Below are 19448 nucleotides of genomic sequence, written 5' to 3' on the forward strand. Positions count from 1 at the left end.
CCCGCCCCGCTCCCGCCGCGAGGACTCGGTCCGGCTGCTCCCGCGGGGCTGCCCCCGCCCCCCCGCCCGCGGGACCCTCCTGCCCGCGCGAGCGGCGGCCGTTGGGTCCGTTGTGCCGGCGGCTGCTCCGGAGCGGCGATGGCGGCGGGGGCGCTCCTGGCGGCGGGGGCGCTCCTGGCGGCGCTGGGGGGGGCGGCGCTGGGGGCGCTGGGGGGGGCGGTGGCGCTGGGGGGGGCGGTGCTGGGGGCAGTGGCGGCGTGGAGGCGGGCAGCGCTGGGGCGGGCGGCGGCGCTGGGGGCGGTGGCGCTGGGCCGCGGCCGGCCGCCGGCTGCCAGTGCCTCCTCCTCCCGCTCCCCCGACCCTCCGCCGCCGCAGCCCTGCCCCGCCGCGCAGCGCCCGCCTCCAACGCCTGCGGGGCGGGGCGGGGCGGCAGCGGGGCGGGCGGACGCCAGGGTTGTCTGTCACTTCTTCCTGCAGGGCCGCTGCCGCTTCGCCGAGAGGCGCTGGAATGAACATCCTGGCGCCCGGGGCGGTGGCGGCGGCCCCGGCGGCGACGACGACGACGGCGGCCCCTCCGCCCCGCACCATCAAGGTACCAGCGAGCGCGGCGGCCCCGCGGCGCGGAGGGAGGGGGCGGAGGCGCGGGGCCTCCCGGCGGCCCGGGCAGCCTCTGGCCCGGCGGGCGGGGGCTGGAAGCGGCGGCCGAGCGCCGGGCGGTGGGGCCGGGCCTGCCCCCGGGGCTCCGCGCAGGCCGCTGCCGGCGGGAGCTGCGCAGCCGAGCGACCCCGCTGCCGTGGCGCTGGCCTGGGGCTGCCGGCATCTGCTGTGGCGCGGGTGGAGTCGGGCTCCGGCGAAGGCGCTGCGAAATGGGCCCCAAGAACAGGGGACGAAGGAAAACAGCTCCGGGGACTTGGCTGCTCAGAGCAGCGAGCAGGCGTCAGGCACCCGCGGGCTGCACCTCTCTGAGGCTGCCGTGGTTGCGGTTGGAGGTGGCTCTTCGGAAGCTTTCGGCGCGCAGGAGCTGTGGTGGGGAAGGGGCAGATCCCGCTCTGGCAGGGCAGCAGTGCGGCCGCCGTCGCTCCTGCCCGCGGAAGGAGGGTCGGAGTTTGCTTGTCGCCCGCACAGACGCGCCCGAGGTCTTCAAGCTGAGCTGGGGCGGTCGGTGCTGTGCAGCAGAGCCTCTGCTGCAGCCGTGTAGGCAGGAGCCCCCAGCGTCGGTGTCCTGGGGGTTAAACTTCATGTGTTTCTGCTGGAGCAGCTACTTGGTGAAGCAACAGAAGCGAAACAGTCTCTTCTCTGGAGTGCCGGAGTTGTTGGTGTGGGGATGTGAGGAGGAGGTCACTGTGAGCTCTGATTCCAGAGCTGCCCTGGGTAACTCGCTGGGTTAAGCTCCCTAAATAATTAGTTAACTCCTGAGGAAAAAACCAACATTTTCTTTTGAAGCTGCTTATTGCCACCGTGGGAATCGTTATTCTATTCCTCTATTCAGAAAAATAGTGGTTTTGTTGATGTTGTATTCTTCAATATTTTAATGATTTAAGACTTGTGTTGGGGTTTTTTTTCATTGGAAGGCACTAACAAAGGAGGAGAAGGAGGAGGAGGAGGATACACTAACGTCATCCAGCCATCTGCCTTGAAGAGGTAAGGCAGAGACCATGATCATGAGGAGAAATCTGGGACATGTAAGAACCCTAGAAAACACTGCTTCAAAAAAAAAACCTGTGTATTTTGGGATTTTTTTTTAAGATGGGGTTTGTGTTACTTGCAGTTCGATGATAAAGTGAAATGTTTTGAAGGGATGTTTACGTCTCTTGCCAAACAAGTGCATTTTTTTCCCCCAGAGAACCGAGTGCTTCTCTTGCTCGTTCCGACCACTGTCACACCTTGTTCATCTTCATGGAATCTGACTCTGGGTTCAAACTAGGCAATTGCTTCTGGGGGCTTTGTTTTGACCATATAATGTCACCTACATCTGTGGTTTGGTTTGGTTTTGTTTTCTAGCGAGTGTGTACTGAAGGACATGGAGATTTGGGAATCGTCAGGACAATGGATGTTTTCATGTTATTCCCCGATGAGAGAAGAGCCGAATGTCTCGGGTAGGTGATGTTTTCGGTGTTGCCGTGTCCTGCTGCTGTTTAGGATGTTTCTTGCGCTCGCCCACGCTGCTGTACCTCTGTGGAGCAATTTGCAAGGGGATGATTTGCCTTGTGGTGCCACAGAAAGGAATATTGGGTTGTGGCAAAGTCCTTTGGGACATTCCCATCTTTGAAGTTCTCTCCCGAATCCTTGTTGTGTCTCCAGCTGTTACTGACTTACCGGTGAGGTACCGAGGCCCGTTTCTTCATGACTATACAGGGCACTTGGGAGTAGGACTATGTTTTCTTGGAGGTTGTTGATGATTCCTCTCCTCGCAGGGTTTTCCGACTTGTCTCCAGAAGAGCTGCGCCTGGAGTGTTACAACTGCAGAGCAAATTTCAACATTCAAAGCTATGTAAGTATTTAAAAAATGCTGACTTTTTCTGGGAACACCTTTCAAGACGGGACTTGTGTCTGTTCTTCAGGTGGTGACTCTGTACCCATTTAATGACCAAACTCTAGGAGATGATCAGAACGCCAAGATATTTTTAAGTTCCTGTGCACCAAATGGACTGCAAAAGTAGCTGCCAGTCTGTGTGCTCGGCCGTCACTTGCTCTTTCTGCCTGAGAACAGGGGCTAAAACTGTCCGATCTGGGCTTCCGAAACGGGTGGCAAGAGCCCTTGAGTGAGTCTCCATTCAACGTGTGGGCTTCCTAAACCGAGACACACCTCGGCTTGGCCTTGGCCCCGCTCTTGTGCGTTGTTTGTAGAAGTTACTTGAATCCTGTCTCCACAGCCTCATCCTTTGTATGCTCTTCGTCTGTTGGGTTGCTCTAGCTGGAGATGGAGTGCTTTAGGTAGAACTCTGGGGAAGTTTATTTGACCTTGGGCTTTCACGTACCTTTGTTGCGGGGAATTAATGCTGAAAATAGCAGATACTGCTAAAGGAGTGTATACATTTCTAGAGAAGCAGCAAGACATACGTTTTTATTTTTTTTGTATTGCGTATATATATTAGATTCCCGAGAAGTAAATGATTTAATGACTTGCCAGTTCCTTGTTGAATACTTCAATCACAGTTATGGGACGGACACAGGCACTAGTTATTGCTGTGTATGTTCCCTGCAGTAATCTGTTGGATCACATTAAAGGGGCTGATTTGATTGAAGGAAGTTAATTTCTGCAAAGCTGAATGTTGTAGGATGATACTGTTAAAGGGCTCTGAATTATAGTAGTGTGAAAGGGGGCATTTTTCCTGAAAATGTGAGAGAAGCCAAGGCAAATCTTAGGACTTCAGCTTAATGAGTGAGCACATCAGTGGACAAGCCAGAAATAAAACAAAGACTGAAGAGTTTGTTCTCTTACCCTTAAAACTGACATATTTGGTGGGTGGTGGTTGTGTTGTGGTTTTTTTTTTTTTCCTAAGCACCTGATTCAGATAGTGATAGAACTTAGATTCAGAAAGGCCCAGGAAATAAAAAAGTTATTTAAGGGCAGTGGAAAGGAATTCTGTGTTAATAACAAACATTTCAGCTCCTGTCGTCTTGGCCTAATAAAGTTTCTTTTCTAACTGTAGAAATCTTTCACTTTAGTTGTCAGATCACTATTTTACTTTTTTTTTTTAAGTCTTCGCCAATAATAAACCCAGGCTTTTCTTTTCCCCCTTTTTAGATATTTTCTGTCCAACAGTTAGCGGAACAATGGAAAAATAGTCTGTGCCAGCTGAAAGCTTCACAGGCATCGACAAAAGCAGCTTTGGTAAGTGCTAATGAAAGGTAAAATGTTTCCGTTCCTGATGTAATTTTTTTCTTAGGTTCACATTTCTTTAGGCATATCCCACCAAACTGTGCTGCAGATGCCGACCTTAATTTCTGCTGCAAAGATCTCTAAGACGTGAGAACTGTAACGTGCCACCTCATTTTTAATGCAGAGATCTTGCAAATGTTCCCCAGAAGCGTCGGCTGTCACCAGCGTATTTAACTGCACTTCTGCTGACTTCACATCAGTAGGTGATCGGTGTTGCTTTGAAGATCGCAGGATGCTCTGTTTTACAGCCAGACAGACATGATTCTTTTAGGGCATCCGTGTTTGCCCCTCAGTAGCTGAGATGTGGAAACATGCGGTTCCTGGATTCGTTGGCAATTTGACGCCAGCTCTGTGAACTGCTCTGAAAATCTCAGCTGGGATGTGTTCTGTTCTGGCACTGCAGCCTTGAAAAACATCTGGCGTGAAAGTGTTGGGCTGACTGGCGGCACGAAGACCTTGACCGTGACCCTGGCACGCCGCAGGACCCGTCAGAGAGAGCAGAAAGGGTGTCAGGAGCAATTGCAGAAGAGAGTAACGCTGGCAGTTTGCAAACTGCCCCGGCTCTGCCTCTCTGTGGTTTTCATAGGCAACAGAAACGGGACGGAATGTTCTGGCACTGCCTGAGGCCAGCGACCGTGAAAGTCTGTGAACACCATTGGGGGTCTTACCTCCACCTTTCTGTGGAGTCTTGAACTCAGTGACTTGCAGGCGGGTGTTGTAAAACCCTGTAGGTGACTCAGGAGGGCAGCTGGTCAGGACGGTTCCATGTCAGCGAGGCAGCCGCTGGGTCCCAGGTTTGGAATGCTGTCGTTGCCAGCCACGGGCAGGTCACCGCAGCTTGAGGCTGGGATCCAGTCGAGTGCCCGTCTAGGGAGAGGCGAATGTCCACCCCACCTTTTCTTCCACGTGCTGATGTTGACTCTTCCAAGGTGTCAGCAGCAGATGAGACCAGCAGTGTCCTCCAGGCCATCTTAGGATCAGTGGAGCATTTTGGTGGTGCCAGAAGGAGAAATGGGTAGAGAGGAGGGAGAGAAGCTCTTTGGCTACATAGCTGTTCTGGGAAGGTGACAAACACTGGTGAATCTAGATGTGTCAGAACAGAATGCTGGAGTTCAAGCCAGTCAGGGAGACAGAGGCAGCTGATTGGAGCAGAGTCCGCGTGAGGTGCGTTCAAGTTTTAGTGCGATGATCCCAGCCCTTGGTGGGTTCCGTGCGGAAGGTGCAGGAGTGCCACTGGAGCTTTAGCACAGCAGGCTGGGTGTGCCAGGGTGAGGGAACAGACCCAGTCACAGCAGTGACAGGGAGAGGGTCCTGAAACACTGACTGAAACAGGGGAGAGAGGAGAACGAGAGCTGGAAGAGGCGTTCAGGCCAGTGCCTGACAGACCAAAACCTGTACCTTGTGATAGATCTGTGTTTGTGGAGTGTTTTACAGGGAACAGCATGTGGCTTTACAGCGTTTTGTTTGTAGCTGCCAGAGCATGGGGTCATGATGAAAGCGATCTGTGTCTAACTCGGTCTGAGTTGTGTTCCCTTGCACTGGGCCGCTGTATTTTTGCTTCAAGTATTTATCGAAAGACATTTCCCTGTTTTGGAATCTAATTTTCCTTTATGCTTTTGGTATTTTTTTGCAGCTACCTGAATTGAAGAAGACTACCACTCGACCATTGCCTGTCTTTGGATTTGGAGGACAGCAAACATCAGGCTTTGGGTTGTCAGGTAAGTTCCTGCATGAAGAACCAACAGTGAAACATTTTCTTGAGTTTCTCTTCTACTGCATTATTGAAATACAGCAGTGGTTTAGCATCACAGGGGTGCACATTCTAAGATTTCTTACAAATGTTATAGTTGCAGGCTTTCCTGTGAAGAGCAGCAGTACTAGTGCCAGCGATTTCTCCTTTAAAACAAATTCCAGTCGTGTTGGTCCTGCTCTGGGGAGCTCCTCTGCTGATTCTAATCCTCCCGCGTTTAGACTGATGTCCTCTCCTAGTGTACCCCCTTCTGCTGGTTTTGGCAGCTTGGCAACTCCATCTGCAGCCTCCTTCTCATTTCAAACTTCTGGAACCACCAGGAATTCCAACCCCACTGGTTTTTCAGGGTTTGGCAGTTCAGCTGTGGACCGTTCAGGCACCACTCCATTTCCAGCCTTTGGAGATTCGAATGCAGCAGGTACAGCTTCTCCCTCCCATTCAAGCAGCGCTGGTTTTGGACAGACTGCCAGTGCCTCTGGACATCACGTAACATCAACATCTTCTGCGGTCACAAGTAACAGCACATCAGAAAATTTATATACACCGATGAGCAAATTAACAGCTGAAGAGGTGGAACAATTCAAAGCCAAAAAGTTTACCTTGGGGAAGATTCCTCTTAATCCACCACCAGTAGAACTTTTACGTGTTTTATGACTTAAGTTTGCTTGAAATAACACGTTACTGTAACTCCTTTGGTAGCTCAACTACACAAGTTTGTGGTGGTTGTGGTCGAGTACTAAATTTTCCCGTTTGAGTGGAATTTTGTTTCATCTCTAAGTCTTCTGCATTAATAAACTTTGAACGTCGTATTTTGTCATTTCTTTGTTATTTTGGAATGGATCTTTTACATCCCAGAAATTAGTTAATGAAGATAAAATGTAAAGTTCCCTTTTATCTTCTGTACTGTGAGATTCTGGGCAAAACCTGTGTTAAAAAGGCTTTGTCGAAAGTAAGAGTGCTTGGGTGAGGTGTTGACAGCCTGCTGCGAGTGCAAAGCCAGACGGATGCGGTTGCGGTGCACGACTGCTTGTTGTGGGACCTCCTTGTCTTTTGGCTCCTACTTGAAAGGGACGTGCAGCCCTGGACCGTTGGGGAGGGGGTGGAGGGCTCCTGTGTGGTCTGTACCCAGCTAATGCTTGTGTCGCCTGGGAGCTGGTTACCTCTCCCAGCTGATGCGATTCAGCTTTTGTTCGTTGATCTGTTGGAGGGCGTAATGCACCAGTTCATGTCCTACAGCTGGGGGAGGACAGCCTTGAGAGCATTCTTCATGAACAGGGAGCTTGTGGTTTGCTCTTCTGATACTCGGATAAAACTTTGCCAGCAATTGCAAAACTGCTTACTGCAGTGGTGTGAATTGGTGGCGTTTTGTTGTCTGCTTCTCCCAGCTTGATGGGCGCATACATTAGCAGTACCTGTTCTGAGTTAGTGGTATTGAGGGAGGTGTAGATTTTGCCCAAACGCTGTAAAGCAGGGGTCAGAAATCTTCTAGAGGAGGTACTAGAGTCAGGTGAAGAGAACATTTGCTCTTGACCAGGCCCTCCCATTACGGGTTTAAAATTACCAAACCAAAGTAGCAACAGTTGACTGCAGGCTGTCCCTAGAGAAATTGATTGTGTGACACTTGAAGGTGACATTTCAGTTTGTGCTGTGGAGCCCAGAGTCCTCCTTCAGCCTAGAGCTGGCTTCCTCCCAAAGGCCCACGGCACCCTGGCTCGCTCAACCAGCGCGAACACACGGACCGTTGAGGCTGGCAGGCGCGGGGGAGGCGCTCTGCCGGCCTCCTGGAAACCCAGGTTCCTCGGCCGTGTGCTCAGTGCTCCGGAGACACCAGGAACTTGCGTCTGCGATGTCAGAGCGCTGGGCTGCTCCGGTGTATTTTTCTGGTGGCTGTTTTGTAGATGAAATGCGGCGTCTGGGGTTTGCTGCTGTTGATGACGACCCAGCGCAGCTTCCTGTAACTCGCCAACAAACTGCGGCTCCGTTGGCCCAGAGCTCAATGTCGTTCTCAGGATGGGTGTATTTCCCTGGGGGGTCTCCCGAGCCGCGCTATGACTTGTACCAGTGAAGACGTGCACATCTGTCAGGGCTCACGGAGTTCTGGGCTGTTCATGCTAGTCAGTCCGACCTTGAGACAGGAACGTGCCCAGATCCTTTATACCCCTGTAGCTGCAGAAATCCCCCATCTTTACAGAAGTTGTTAAGCTGACTTTGTAAAAAGGTAGTATTTAATGAGAACCAAATGAAAACCGTGCTTGTGGTTCGTCAGATGAATGCCAGAACTGCCTCAACTCCCTCTTGATTCTGTTCTGGCCCTGTTCAAAGGGACTCAGGCTTTGAAGCCTCAAGCTTTCAAGCTTCTGGAGACTCGTACCAGGGATGTCACCAAGAGGCTGCCAAGCCTCGGACAGCCGCCTGGCTCTTACCCACTGCTGCTGCTTCATGTGGGCACCAGGGATACAGACAGGAGCCATCTGCAGAGTATCACGAAGGATTTCAGAGCCCTGGGAGCGATGGTAAAGGACTCTGGCGTGCAGGTGGTTTTCTCATCAGCTCTCCTGGTCAAAGGAAAGGGCTTTGAAAGGGCCAGTGAAATCTGGCAGGTCAGCAACTGCTGTTGGGAGCGGTGCCACAGCCAGGGGTTTGGCTGCTTAGACCATGGCGCTCACTCGGAGAAACCTGGTCTGTTGGGGGCTGAGGGGCTCCGTCTGTCAAAGAAAGGGAAGAGGGTCTTTGGGCATAGGCTTGCTAAGCTGGTGGAGAGGGCTTGAAACTGGAGCCGGAGGGGGGGCCAAAATGATGCTCACAGCCCATAAAATTGGTCTCAGAACCTTTAAAAGTGTAAAACGTGGAACTTGTAAATGAGGCTGTCGAGCCTAACCGTGATGGATTGGAGCCTAAAACTGGCACTGTGGGTCCTATAAAAAGGCTATGGGTGCTAAAAGCCAGGCTTGGAGCCTAAACGTGAGGATTTGGGCCCTAGAAATGGGGCTTTCCAGCCTAGAAATGGGTTCAGGTGCTGAAAATGAGGCTTTGGACATAAAGAAAATGAGGCTTTGAGCCCCAAGGGGGGAGTTTCTACACTAAAAGGAGGGTTTGCAGCCTGAAAGTAAGGTTTTGGGACCTCAAAGTGAGACTTTGAGCCCTAAAGGAGGGCTTTGGACCCACCAAATCAGGGTTTGGAACTTCACGATTTGGCTTGGACCCTCAAAATGCCTGCCTGGATCTGCAAAATGAGGTTTTGGAGCCTGAACTGAGCATTTAGAAGCCAAAACGAATAGTTTGGCAAGTAGGAATGAGGCTATGGACAGCACCTCAGAGGTCTGGGCTGTAGAAACGAGGATTTGGCGCTTCCAAATGAGACTTTGGGGCTTCAATATGATGCTTAGGGCCCCTAAAATGAGTCTCTGAACCTTTAAAAGTGTAAACCTGGGAACTTGCATATAATGTTTAGAGCCTACTCGTGAAGATTTGGAGCCTAAAAGTGGAACTGTGGGTCCTAAAAATAGGCCATGGGTGTGAAAAGAGAGGCTTGGACCTTAAAAATGAGGATTTGGGCCCTACAAATGGGGCTTTCCAGGCTAAAAATGGGTCTTTGGGTGCTTAAAATGAGAACTTGGACCTGGAGAAACTGAGGCTTTGAGCCCTAAGTGGGGAGTTTGCCCCTTGAAAGGAGGGTCTGGAGCATGAAAATGAAGCCTTCACGCCTAGAATCTGAGCTATGGACCCTAAAACTGGGATCACAAACTAAGGCTTTGAGGCCTAAAAGAGGGCTTTGGACTCTCCAAATTAGGATTTGGACACTCAAGATGTGGCTTCGGCCCTAGAAATTCCTGCCTGAATCCTAAAATTGATGCTTTGGAGCTTGAAAACGAAGCTTGAAAATTATGTGTGACTTTGCAAACTGAAATGGAGCCTTTGGTCCATAAAAGTGAGGCTTTGGAGCCTAAAATGAGGCTTTGGAATCCAAAACTAGGACTTTGGAAAGGAAAACTCAAGCTTTGGTTACTGTAAATGTAGCTCTGGACCCTGAGAAGAGGCTTTCTGCCCTAAATCTGAGGGTTTAAAACCCTGCAAATGAAACTGTGGGCGCTGAAAGTTAAGCAGTGGGTAATAAAAGACACGTTTGGACCAGAAACATGAGAATTCTGGCCCTCAAAATGAGGCTTAGGGCAATAAAAAGGATGGGTTAGGTGCTACATATGGCTCTTTGGACCCTGCACAGGAAGGGAACCTCTTGGTTCCTCTATGGCCCCTAGAAATGAAGCTTTGATCCCAAACACAGGGCTTTGGGCACTCCAGTGCAGGCCTAGAGCTGTAAAAGAGGGCATTGGACTCTCTGAAGGAGGGTCTGGGCCCTAAAAATAGGGCTTTGGACCCTAAAACAGGGCTTTGGAAATGAAAATGAGGGTTTCAAACCTGAGATTCAGTTTTGGTCCCTCAAACGGTACTTTGGTACCCGAGGCTTTGCATCCTAACAATGGGTCTTTGGAGGCTCAAAATGAGGATTTGGGCCCTCAAAACTGCAGCCAGAATCCTCAAAATGGGGCTAGATAGGGAATTCCTAGCATGTATCCTTGCTAAGTCCATGCTGCCTGTGTTTGGACACATTTTTCTCTTTCAGATGCCCAGGAACGTCACCCAAGAGGACTCTAATTGATGGCCCACTCCTCACCAAAGTGAGCTTTTAGAATCATAGAATCGTGAACAGTTTGGGTTGGAAGGGACCTTTAATGGTCGTCTAAAGACACTCAAATCATGTAGTCCAACCCTCAGGTGAGGCAGGCTCAGCTGGAGCAGGTTGCTGAGGACCGTGTCTAGGTGGGCGGATGGAGACTCCACCACCTCACTGGGGCACCCTGTTCCAGGGGTTGACCATCCTCACAGTCAAAAAGTGTTTACCTGTCCATCACCCCCTGTCTTGTTGCTGGGAACTACCAAGAAGAGTTTGGCTCCTCAGTCTTCATGCCCCCCCATCAGGTATTCATTCACAGTAACAGAATCCCTCCGAGCTTCCTTCTCCAGACTGAACAGTCCCACCTCTCTCAGCATTCCCTCCTATGGAAGGTACGGAAAGTCCCTTACACCACCTTTGTGGCCTTTACTGGGCTTCCTTTAGTAGGTCAACAGCTTCCCTGCCCTGGGCAGCCCAGCACTGGACACAGCACTGCAGGTGTGGCCTCACCAGCGCCGAGTCGAGGGGAAGGGTCACCTCCCTCCACCTGCCAGCATGGCCTTTCCTCATGCAGCCCAGGAGCTGTTGGCCTTGGCCACGCGGGTGCCATGTTGGCTCAGGCTCAGCTGGTCCTCCGGAACCCCAAGGGCCTTCTCTGCAGAGCTGCTCTGGAGCTGACCAGCCTCCAGCAGGATGTCCGCTGTGCGGCTGGATCACAGGCTGTCCTCCCCCAGGGACATTCCAGCAGCATCACGGTCCTTCTTGGAGATGGGCTCCACCTCTGGCACAGGTCCCACCATGCTGCAGAGTCCCCTGGCACAGCCAACCCCTCTCCTGCCAGGGCTGCACAGCCCAGGTCTTTTTCTCTCTGCCCTCGGGCACTGCAGCTCTTGCTCTCGTGGTGGGAACCTCAGCCATCAGCACGTTGCCACCTGCCATCCCCTCCAGCGTGCCTCTGCTGGCAAGCAAAGCCTTCCCACACACGGCGTCCCATCTCTTGCCACCAGGTTTCCAGGTGACAAGCCCGCCCTTGGCCCTGGTGCCACGTCTGAGGCGCTGCAGCCCAAATGGGCCCCACAGCCTGGGGCACAGAGAGCAGGAGCCCCATGTGCCACCACAGAGCTGTGACAGGAGTGGAAGAAGGGCTGGGGTGGGGAAGGACAGCTCCCACGGCTCTTGGGGTGGGTGGAGATGCAGGGTCTTTAGGAGAGACCAATGGGAACGATGCAGATCTCCTGTTTGATGTCAGGGCAGCTCAGATACCTGAGCTCTTCTGTTGGACAGGCAAGAGTGTAGGTGAGAGCCTGCGTGTGGGTCAGAGGAGAGCCCAGAAAGGTCACTGTGGTAGGAACTAGTTGTGGTTTGGCCCTGGCCAACAGCTAAACACCCAGAATCAATTGCTTACTCCCCCCACACACCCCCAGAGCAATGGGGGAGAGAATCAGAAGTGACAAAAGCAGCAAAACTTGTGGGTCAAGACAAAGACAGCTGAAGAGGGGAAGCAAAAGCCGTGTGTGCAAGCAAAGCACTGCAGTGGAGAAGGCTGATGTCACAAAAAGTGATGCAGGTTCCGGGGGACAGTGAGGGAAATGGTGGGGTTGGGGAGATGAGGAGCAAGGTTGTCCACACAGTGTCAGACCTCAAAAAACTGCTTTTCTGACCAGTCCAGACCTCCTGAGGAGACCCTCGGGATCATTAGCACTTAGAGAAGGCTGCTCTAACCCCTTCTCTGAAAGAAAAGGCAGAAGGTGTAACCCTGAAAATAAAAAATAAAGTTCTTAGAAGCACTTTGAAATCTTCCTCCTGAACTACGCTATGAAAAAGCTCCAATCAGCTGTGCAAGTCTTGAAGACTTGAAGGAAATGACACAAATAAACGGCTCATTCGGGCATTTGGGGCTCATTACATGACCCTCAGGTACTGAGAGAAGCCTGAAGAAAGCTCTCCAGAAGCCAAAGTCAGAAGCAAACCCCAGAAGTACCTTGAAGCCCTGACTGGCCCCCCTGAGGGCCCTTACTGACAAAGCCTTCCCAGGGCGTCGTTAGAGCAGATCACTGGAGGCCATGCTTGCAGGCAGGCCAAGGCCCTGTGCAGGTGGCTGGAATGCTGAGAAAACCCTTTGCTTTGCTTTAGGAAGCAGAAAGGCCGAGCCTTGACCCTCAGGCCCTGGGAAGGAACATCCTGAGACCCTCCATCTCATCAGCCTCGCTGGCAGAGGCAACTGCTCTAGCCAAGAGGACCAAGACCTCAGGCCTCTTGGACCTTTCAGCCTTGCTACAGCCCTTGGCCATCTCTACTGCAGGCTGTCCTACCCTGCCCCAAGCCTGCACCTCTTTCCCTTCAGGCTGTTGACACCCTGCTTGCTTTCCCACCTAGCTCTCACCCCACCATTTCTACACCTTCCCTCATGTCTCTCTACTCTCGCTGGCCATTCCTTGAAACACAAAGCCAAGGGCTGATCCAGACTCCCTCTGGGGGACCACTTGCACTGCAAGGCGACCCTCTGAGTGACATTTCTTTTGTTCTCACCTCCAGTCTGAACCTTCCAAGCTGCACTTTGTGGAGGTTTCCTTCCCTTCCCACTACCAAGAAAAGCTCCATCAGCTCTAAAACCACCTTCAAGCAGGTGCACGCTGCTACTGTAGCGCCCTGAGCCTCCACCTCAAAGAATCCTAGAAAATATTGGGTTGGAAGGTACCTCTAAAGGCCACCTGGCCCAACCCCTCTGCAATAAGCAGGGACATCTATAACTAGGTCAGGTTGCTCAGAGCTCCATCAGGCCTGACCTTGAATGTCTCCAGGGATGGGGCTTCCAGTATCTCTCTGGGCAGCCTGTGCCAGTGACCCACTACCCTCATATTAAAGAACTTTTTCCTAATGTCCAACCTAAATCTACCCTTTTGTAGCTCAAAACCATTACCCTTTGTCCTATCGCTGCAAACCCTTGCGAACTGTTCTTCCCCTGCCTTCTTATAGGCCCCTGGCAGGTATTGGAAGGTCGCTACAAGGTCCTCCTGGAGCCTTCTCTTCTCCAGGCTGAACAACCCCAACTCTCTCAGCCTGTCCTCATAGGACAGGTGCTCCAGCCCCCTGAGCATTTTCGTGGCCCTCCTCTGGACACGCTCCGACAGGTCCACATCCTTCTTGTGCTGGGGGCTCCTGAGCTGGACGCAGCACTGCAGGTGAGGTCTCACCAGGGCAGAGCAGAGGGGCAGAATCCCCTCTCTCGATCTGCTGCCGCACTTCTTTTGGTGCAGCCCAGGATGCGATTGGCCTTCTGGGCTGCAGTTGCGCACTGGTGGCTCATGTCCAGCTTCTCACCCACCAGCACCCCCAAGTCCTGTTCCACAGGGCTGCTCTCTGGCCTGTCTTCTCCCAGCCTGTGTTGATACCAGCAGTTGCCCTGGCCTGGGTGCAGGACCCTGCCCTTGGCCTTGTTGAACCTCCTGAGGTTCACCTGGGCCTACCTCTCCAGCCTGTCCAGGTCCCTCTGGATGGCCTCCCGTCCCTCTGGCATATCAACTGCACCACCCAGCTCAGTGTCATCAGTGAACCTGCAGAGGGTGCACTCGATGCCACTGTCAATATCATTGATGAAGGTATTAAACAACACTGGTCCCAGAGGGACACCACTTGTCACCCTTTTCCATCTGGACATTGAGCCATCGACCACTGCCCTCTGGATGCGTCCATCCATCCAAGTCCTTATCTTCTGAACAGTCCACCCATCGAACCCATATCTGTCCAACTTGGAGAGAAAATACTCTCTGAAATACTGACCTTACCCTGTGTGTGCCTCGCCCACACTCTGCCTGTCATGCTCTCTGTTTAATCTCCCAACCTTCCACCTGTTTCTGCCTGTCCTGGTTAAACTCACCTTGTCTGCAGGCATCTCTTCAGAAGCCTCTCTGGACATATGCACTTTCCACTGTTCCCCAGGGCTCCTCCTCCTCTTACTCTTTGACCATTCAGATCCCTCCCACCTCTCACCCTGCTTTGAGCTTCAGGGAGGTAAAGCTTCGCTGTCTTTCCATGTTCTCTCTCATACCTCCTGTAAGCAACTGACCCCATAATGCCAGACCCATTCATCCCCCTCCTTATGGCCAGGACATGGCCAGACAAAAGTGTGCTTATTTTATACAATGTACGAAATATATTTCCTACTAACAATTTGAGTGGAGCAACATTCTTCACAGGAACTGATGCATTTATGTTGACAAATTTTACAGCTCCTCTTCTGACTTTTTTTTTTTTCTTTTCTTCTTCTTCCCCTACCTATTCTGTCTTCAAAAACCTCTCTGAGGGAAAGATTCATGGAATCACAGAATAACTGAGGTTGGAAGAGAGCCCTGAACAACATCGTGTCTCACTCTCGTGCTCCAGGCAGGGTGAACTAGGTGAGGTTGCTCAAGCCTCCACCCAGCTTTGCATCTTCCCCAAAGGTGCTGAAAGTGTGCTCTGTCCCATCATGCCGGGCGACAGTAAAGCTGTTCGAGCATGTTGTCACAAGCGCTGGTCTTTGAGGGACGCTGCTAGTAACTGGCTGCACGGAGGACTTTGTACCACATAACACTTGGCCTTGGTCATCCAGGCAACATCCCACCCACGACAACGTCTGCTTCTTCAGCCCAGAGAGCACCAATCTGGCTGTAAGGACATGACAGGAGACCATGTCACAGGCCTTGCAAAACTCCAGGTACACAACGTGCCCTTTGTTCCCCTTGGCATTTTGGTTCAGCAATCCCTTTCCTGTCCTTCAGCTACCTGGGAATGGCTGCAGGACGACATGTCCCATTGCCTTCCCAGGGACGGAGGTAATTCTGAAGCCTGTAATTCTCCCAAATGTCTTTCCTGCCCTTCCTGAAGATGGGTTTGATGGCTCCTTTACGTGGACCCCAGAACCTCTCTGATTGCTCTGGCACTTTTGAGGGCACATCCAGAACTACAGGCAAGGGTGACCCAGCAAACAGGAGCCCTTGCAATGAGCCTGTCCGAGGCGGCTGAGATGAATCTCACTGGGCCAGTGGGGCTTGTTCCTGGAGTCACACACAGAAATGTCAGGGCTCTGCCAGATCTCCACATCTGAGCTGGCCTCGTGCACTGATCTTGCCCACAGGGGTGTTCAGAGACACGAGTCCTTACACACACAGGTAGTGCAGGGAAGGAGTTGCAGTGCCTCTCTGGCCTCCTCTTCCCTCTCCCAGAGGCTGGCAGGCATCTCAGCCCTGCGTGTGTCACGTTGCTCTGCGCTTGCACGAGATGCCCCACAGCAAGAGAAATGGACTCAGAGATATTGGTTCAAGGAAGCCCACCCCAGTGCTGCATTCCGGTGGTTTCCCAGGGGACGCTACTTTCAACGTGAAGTGACCTTGAGACCCTGTCTGTCCCACTGGCCTTCATGACACCCCCAGAAGGGGCTGATGGTGTTTGTGCTCATTCAGGTTCATCTCACCTCGTGGGCGCGATGCGCATTCTTACAGCTCATCTGTACAATGCGAACATCGACGTCTGACCTGGTCATTCAGTGTCCCTCCATGGAGGGACAAAGGACCCCCCCGAGCTGTGGTGAGAGGCAGTGCTGGAAATGGTGGTTGCGAGGCGCTAGTCCATGAGGGTCGCCCTGGGGAAGTGTCGTGGTTTAACCCAGGCTGGCAGCTAAGCACCACACTGCCGCTCACTCACTCGCTGCCCCCCTAGAGGCATGTGGGAGAGAATCAGAAGGGCAAAAGTGAGCAAACTCGTGGGTCGAGATGAAGATGGTTTAACAGGTAAATCAAAAGCCACCCATGCAAAAGAAGGAATTCAGGCCCTGCTTCCCATCAGCAGGCAGGTGCTCAGCCATCCCCAGGAAAGCAGGGCTCCAACACACCTAACAGTTACGTGGGCAGGCAAACGCCATCCATCCAAAAGGCCCCCCTTCCTTCCCCTTCCCCCAGCGTTTTATTGCTGACCATGACATCAAACGGTATAGAATAACCCTTTGGTCAGCTGGGGTCAGCTGTCCCGGCTGCGTCTCCTCCCAACTCCTTGTGCACCCCCAGCCTGCTCGCTGCTGGGGTGGGCTGAGGAGCAGAAAAGGTCTTGACTCGGTGCAAGCGCTCTCTGGCAATAACTAAAACATCCCTGGGTCATCAACACTTTTTCCAGCATCAATCAAAACCACAGCCCCCTACCAGCTACGGTGAGGACAATTAACTCTATCCCAGCCCAAACCAGCGCAGGCAGCTTCCCCAGGGTGTCCAGTGAGCCCAGGCACAGACCAGACGCTGCTCTGCTAGTCCTTCAGGTCTCTCCCAGGAGGCCTGGCTGTGTGGGGACACTGCTGTTTGCCCCCACCCTGCACACTCACACTCTTCAGCTTTTCACTGGTGTTTTCATCTGTGGGATGCTTTCCTGGGCATGTTCTTGAGAGCCCCTTTGGAGGGAGAGCCAAGCCTGCAGGCCCTGCCCTGAGGAGATCCCCTTTCACGATGGAACCGCTCTTACAGAGGGCAGCTGTATGGCAGAGATGCCCGTTGCCTGTCCCTGCCTGCGGTCACGGGACCACCACGCAGCAGGACTGTGACCGAGCTGCCAGAGCGATTGGGCCTTACAGCACATAAGGACTCAGAGGGAGAGTGTGGAAGTGGAAAGAGAAGAGCTCTGGGAGACCAAGAGCTCTCTCGCAGTGCTGCCATGTGGGAGCTCTCTTCCCCTCCACCTCTGCATGGAGGAATTCTCTCTGCAGCTCAAACGGTCTTGGAGGAAGGAGATCAGAAAAAAATTAAAAAGTCTTTGTAGGGTCCTTTATTTTGTTTAACCGCACAGAGAGCAGAGCTCCGCGTTTAGACAGCCACTCAGCTGGGAAAGGAAATCAGACAGCAAATTAGAAAGGGAATGGCAAGTAAAACACCGCCACCAACAGCAGGCTGGGCTTGTGCTGAGGTACATGGCAACTGCTATGCAGAAGCAGATGGGCAGTTTCTTGCTTCTGCATAGCAGCCAGTCATCAGCTTCCACACTGCATCCTTGAGCTCCTTGTTCCTCACGCTGTAGGTGAGGGGGTTCACTGCTGGAGGCACCACCGAGTACAGCACTGCAACCAACAGATCCAGGGATGGGGAGGAGATGGAGGAGGGCTTCAGGTAGGCCGTGCTGAGAAAGAGGGAGACCACGGCCAGGTGAGGGAGGCAGGTGGAAAAGGCTTTGTGACGTCCCTGCTCCGAGGGGATCCTCAGCACGGCCCTGAAGATCTGCACGTAGGACACCACAATGAACACAAAACACCCAAATGCTAAACAAGCACTGACCACAAGAAGCCCGACCTCCCTGAGGTAGGAGTGTGAGCAGGAGAGCTTGAGGATCTGGGGGATTTCACAGAAGAACTGGTCCAGGGCATTGCCCTGGCAGAGGGGCAGTGAAAATGTATTGGCCATGTGCAGCACAGCAGTGAGAAACCCACTGCCCCAGGCAGCTGCTGCCATGTGGACACAAGCTCTGCTGCCCAGGAGGGTCCTGTAGCGCAGAGGTTTGCAGATGGCCACGTAGCGGTCGTAGGCCATGACAGTGAGGAGACAATACTCTGCTCCAAGCAAGAAGGAAAACAGAAAGAGCTGAGCAGCACATTCCAGTTTGCCCACCGCAGCTGAGAAGGGTTCTGAAGGCAGAGATCCTCTTCTGCTGTGCTCCAAGTGAAACCTTGTGGGTCCTAAGAGACAAAGGGACTTCCCCTTAGTGCAGGGTGGGGACAGCCGGTCTGTCCGTCACTGCTGCTCTCAGCTGCCCTGTGCTGGCACCTCTTTGACTTGGAGGATGATCACGCTCAGCCATTCCCCTGAGAAGAAACTGGACACTGCTGACAGCAGAGGAGTCAGATGGACGAGTGCACCTCTCCCACCCCCTCACCCAGTCTCCTCATACCTGAGGAGGGTCTCAGCTCTGCTCTCCCAGCCAGGGACACACAGTGCTCATTGCAGCTGCCCACACCAGCCCTCCAGCAGGATTCTCATGGCCTTGGCACTGGCACGTCTTCTCCAAGGGGCTCCTGGAAAACACAGAGATGCCATGGGAGAGCTGTGCCCTTGTGGAGGGCAGCCTGCATCCCAGCAGGATCCTCCAGGGAAAGTCCTACAGTTGGGCACCCTGAAGCAGGGTCGGCTTACTCCCAGCCCCACACACTGCCGTCCCCAGAGTCCCAGATATTAGGGGATTTGGTGCTTTTCCTCCATGGCTACGCCTGCAGGAGAGGACATGCAGCATCAGTGTCTGAGCTGTACCTGGATCCTCACCCCCCCCACCACAGAGAGAAAAAGGGGAAGAAGAAGGTCAACAGAGGCAAGAGGAGAACATGCCAAAGTTCTGCTGCCGAGAGAGTCAGGATGGGGAGACCCGGTCAGACACTCAAGCATTTCTCCTCTTTGGTGGTTGGGCTGCTTGGAGGATAATGCAGGGCTATTTCCCCGTGATATTAAGGGGTGGGGGACTGTACTGTGTGTCAGAGGAGACCACGGAGTTGCTCCAGGAAGGCACCTGCACTGCAGGGGATGGCAGGGAGTTACTGGAATCCCCCCTCCCAAGACCGTTCAAGCAGCAGCTCCCTCTCCCTCCCTGCCCATCTCTCTGCTGCCTGGAGCTGCCCCTGCCGGGGGCTGTTCCTTTGTCCTCCCTTTCAGTGCTCAGAGCACCCTGCTGTGTTCTCAGCTCTGCCTTGCAGGCACCTTCTGCAGCAGGACACTGCCCAGCAGCATCTCTGTGCGGGCAAGGGCTAAGGAGTAGCGCAGACACGTGCCAACGAGATCTGGGCTCTCCATGTCTTCTCCCCAAGGGAGAAAGAAATTCCCATCTCCTCCACCCACCCAGTCAGCCATGAGGAGAACACTGAAAGCACAGACTCCTTGTCTTTCAGGTGAATGCTTCCTCAATGCTCGTCTGCAAATGGACACGCTGCAAATTTGCCAGGGGTGATCTGGAGCTGTGACCAGACTTGACCCACGCAGCACCCTCCCGATGGCAGAAGGACCCTGCCATGCCCTGCAAGGGTCACTCCTTCCATCCACAGCTTCTCCCCACAGTGCCATGGGGAAGTCCCCGGGCAGGCTGAGTGCTGACTGTGGCAGGCAGCAGGGTCCCTGCCCCCAGCACACAGCCCGCTGCAACACAGGGAT

General features: G+C 53.2%; 2 protein-coding genes across 2 annotated transcripts; one reads left to right on the forward strand and one right to left on the reverse strand.

The window, feature by feature from the left end:
- The first annotated feature begins 138 nt into the window (after window positions 1–138).
- On the forward strand, window positions 139–6287 carry LOC147412335 (uncharacterized). The gene is made up of 9 exons (XM_086481468.1): window positions 139–716; window positions 751–1158; window positions 1259–1371; window positions 1572–1641; window positions 2002–2096; window positions 2415–2491; window positions 3749–3835; window positions 5517–5601; window positions 5737–6287. Exons 1-9 carry the CDS (start codon window positions 139–141, stop codon window positions 6285–6287), a joined length of 2064 nt encoding a protein of 687 aa, XP_086337594.1.
- A 10956-nt stretch (window positions 6288–17243) lies between these two features.
- Window positions 17244–17846, reverse strand: LOC147412336 (olfactory receptor 14J1-like). Its single transcript, XM_086481469.1, has one exon. The coding sequence runs from the start codon at window positions 17844–17846 to the stop codon at window positions 17244–17246; it is 603 nt and encodes a 200-aa protein (XP_086337595.1).
- Window positions 17847–19448: the final 1602 nt, after the last annotated feature.

This window comes from Leptosomus discolor, unplaced genomic scaffold, assembly GCF_034619465.1.
Source record: "Leptosomus discolor isolate bLepDis1 unplaced genomic scaffold, bLepDis1.hap2 HAP2_SCAFFOLD_99, whole genome shotgun sequence".
Taxonomy (NCBI): Eukaryota; Metazoa; Chordata; class Aves; order Leptosomiformes; family Leptosomidae; genus Leptosomus; species Leptosomus discolor.

Coding starts and splice junctions, on each gene's coding strand:
- LOC147412336 (XM_086481469.1), bottom strand. CDS start 17,846: ATGGCCTACGACCGCTACGTGGCCATCTGCAAACCTCTGCGCTACAGG.
- LOC147412335 (XM_086481468.1), top strand. CDS start 139: ATGGCGGCGGGGGCGCTCCTGGCGGCGGGGGCGCTCCTGGCGGCGCTG. Junction 1,372..1,571: donor TGATTCCAGAGCTGCCCTGG/GTAACTCGCTGG, acceptor TTTCATTGGAAG/GCACTAACAAAGGAGGAGAA. Junction 2,097..2,414: donor AGAAGAGCCGAATGTCTCGG/GTAGGTGATGTT, acceptor CTCTCCTCGCAG/GGTTTTCCGACTTGTCTCCA.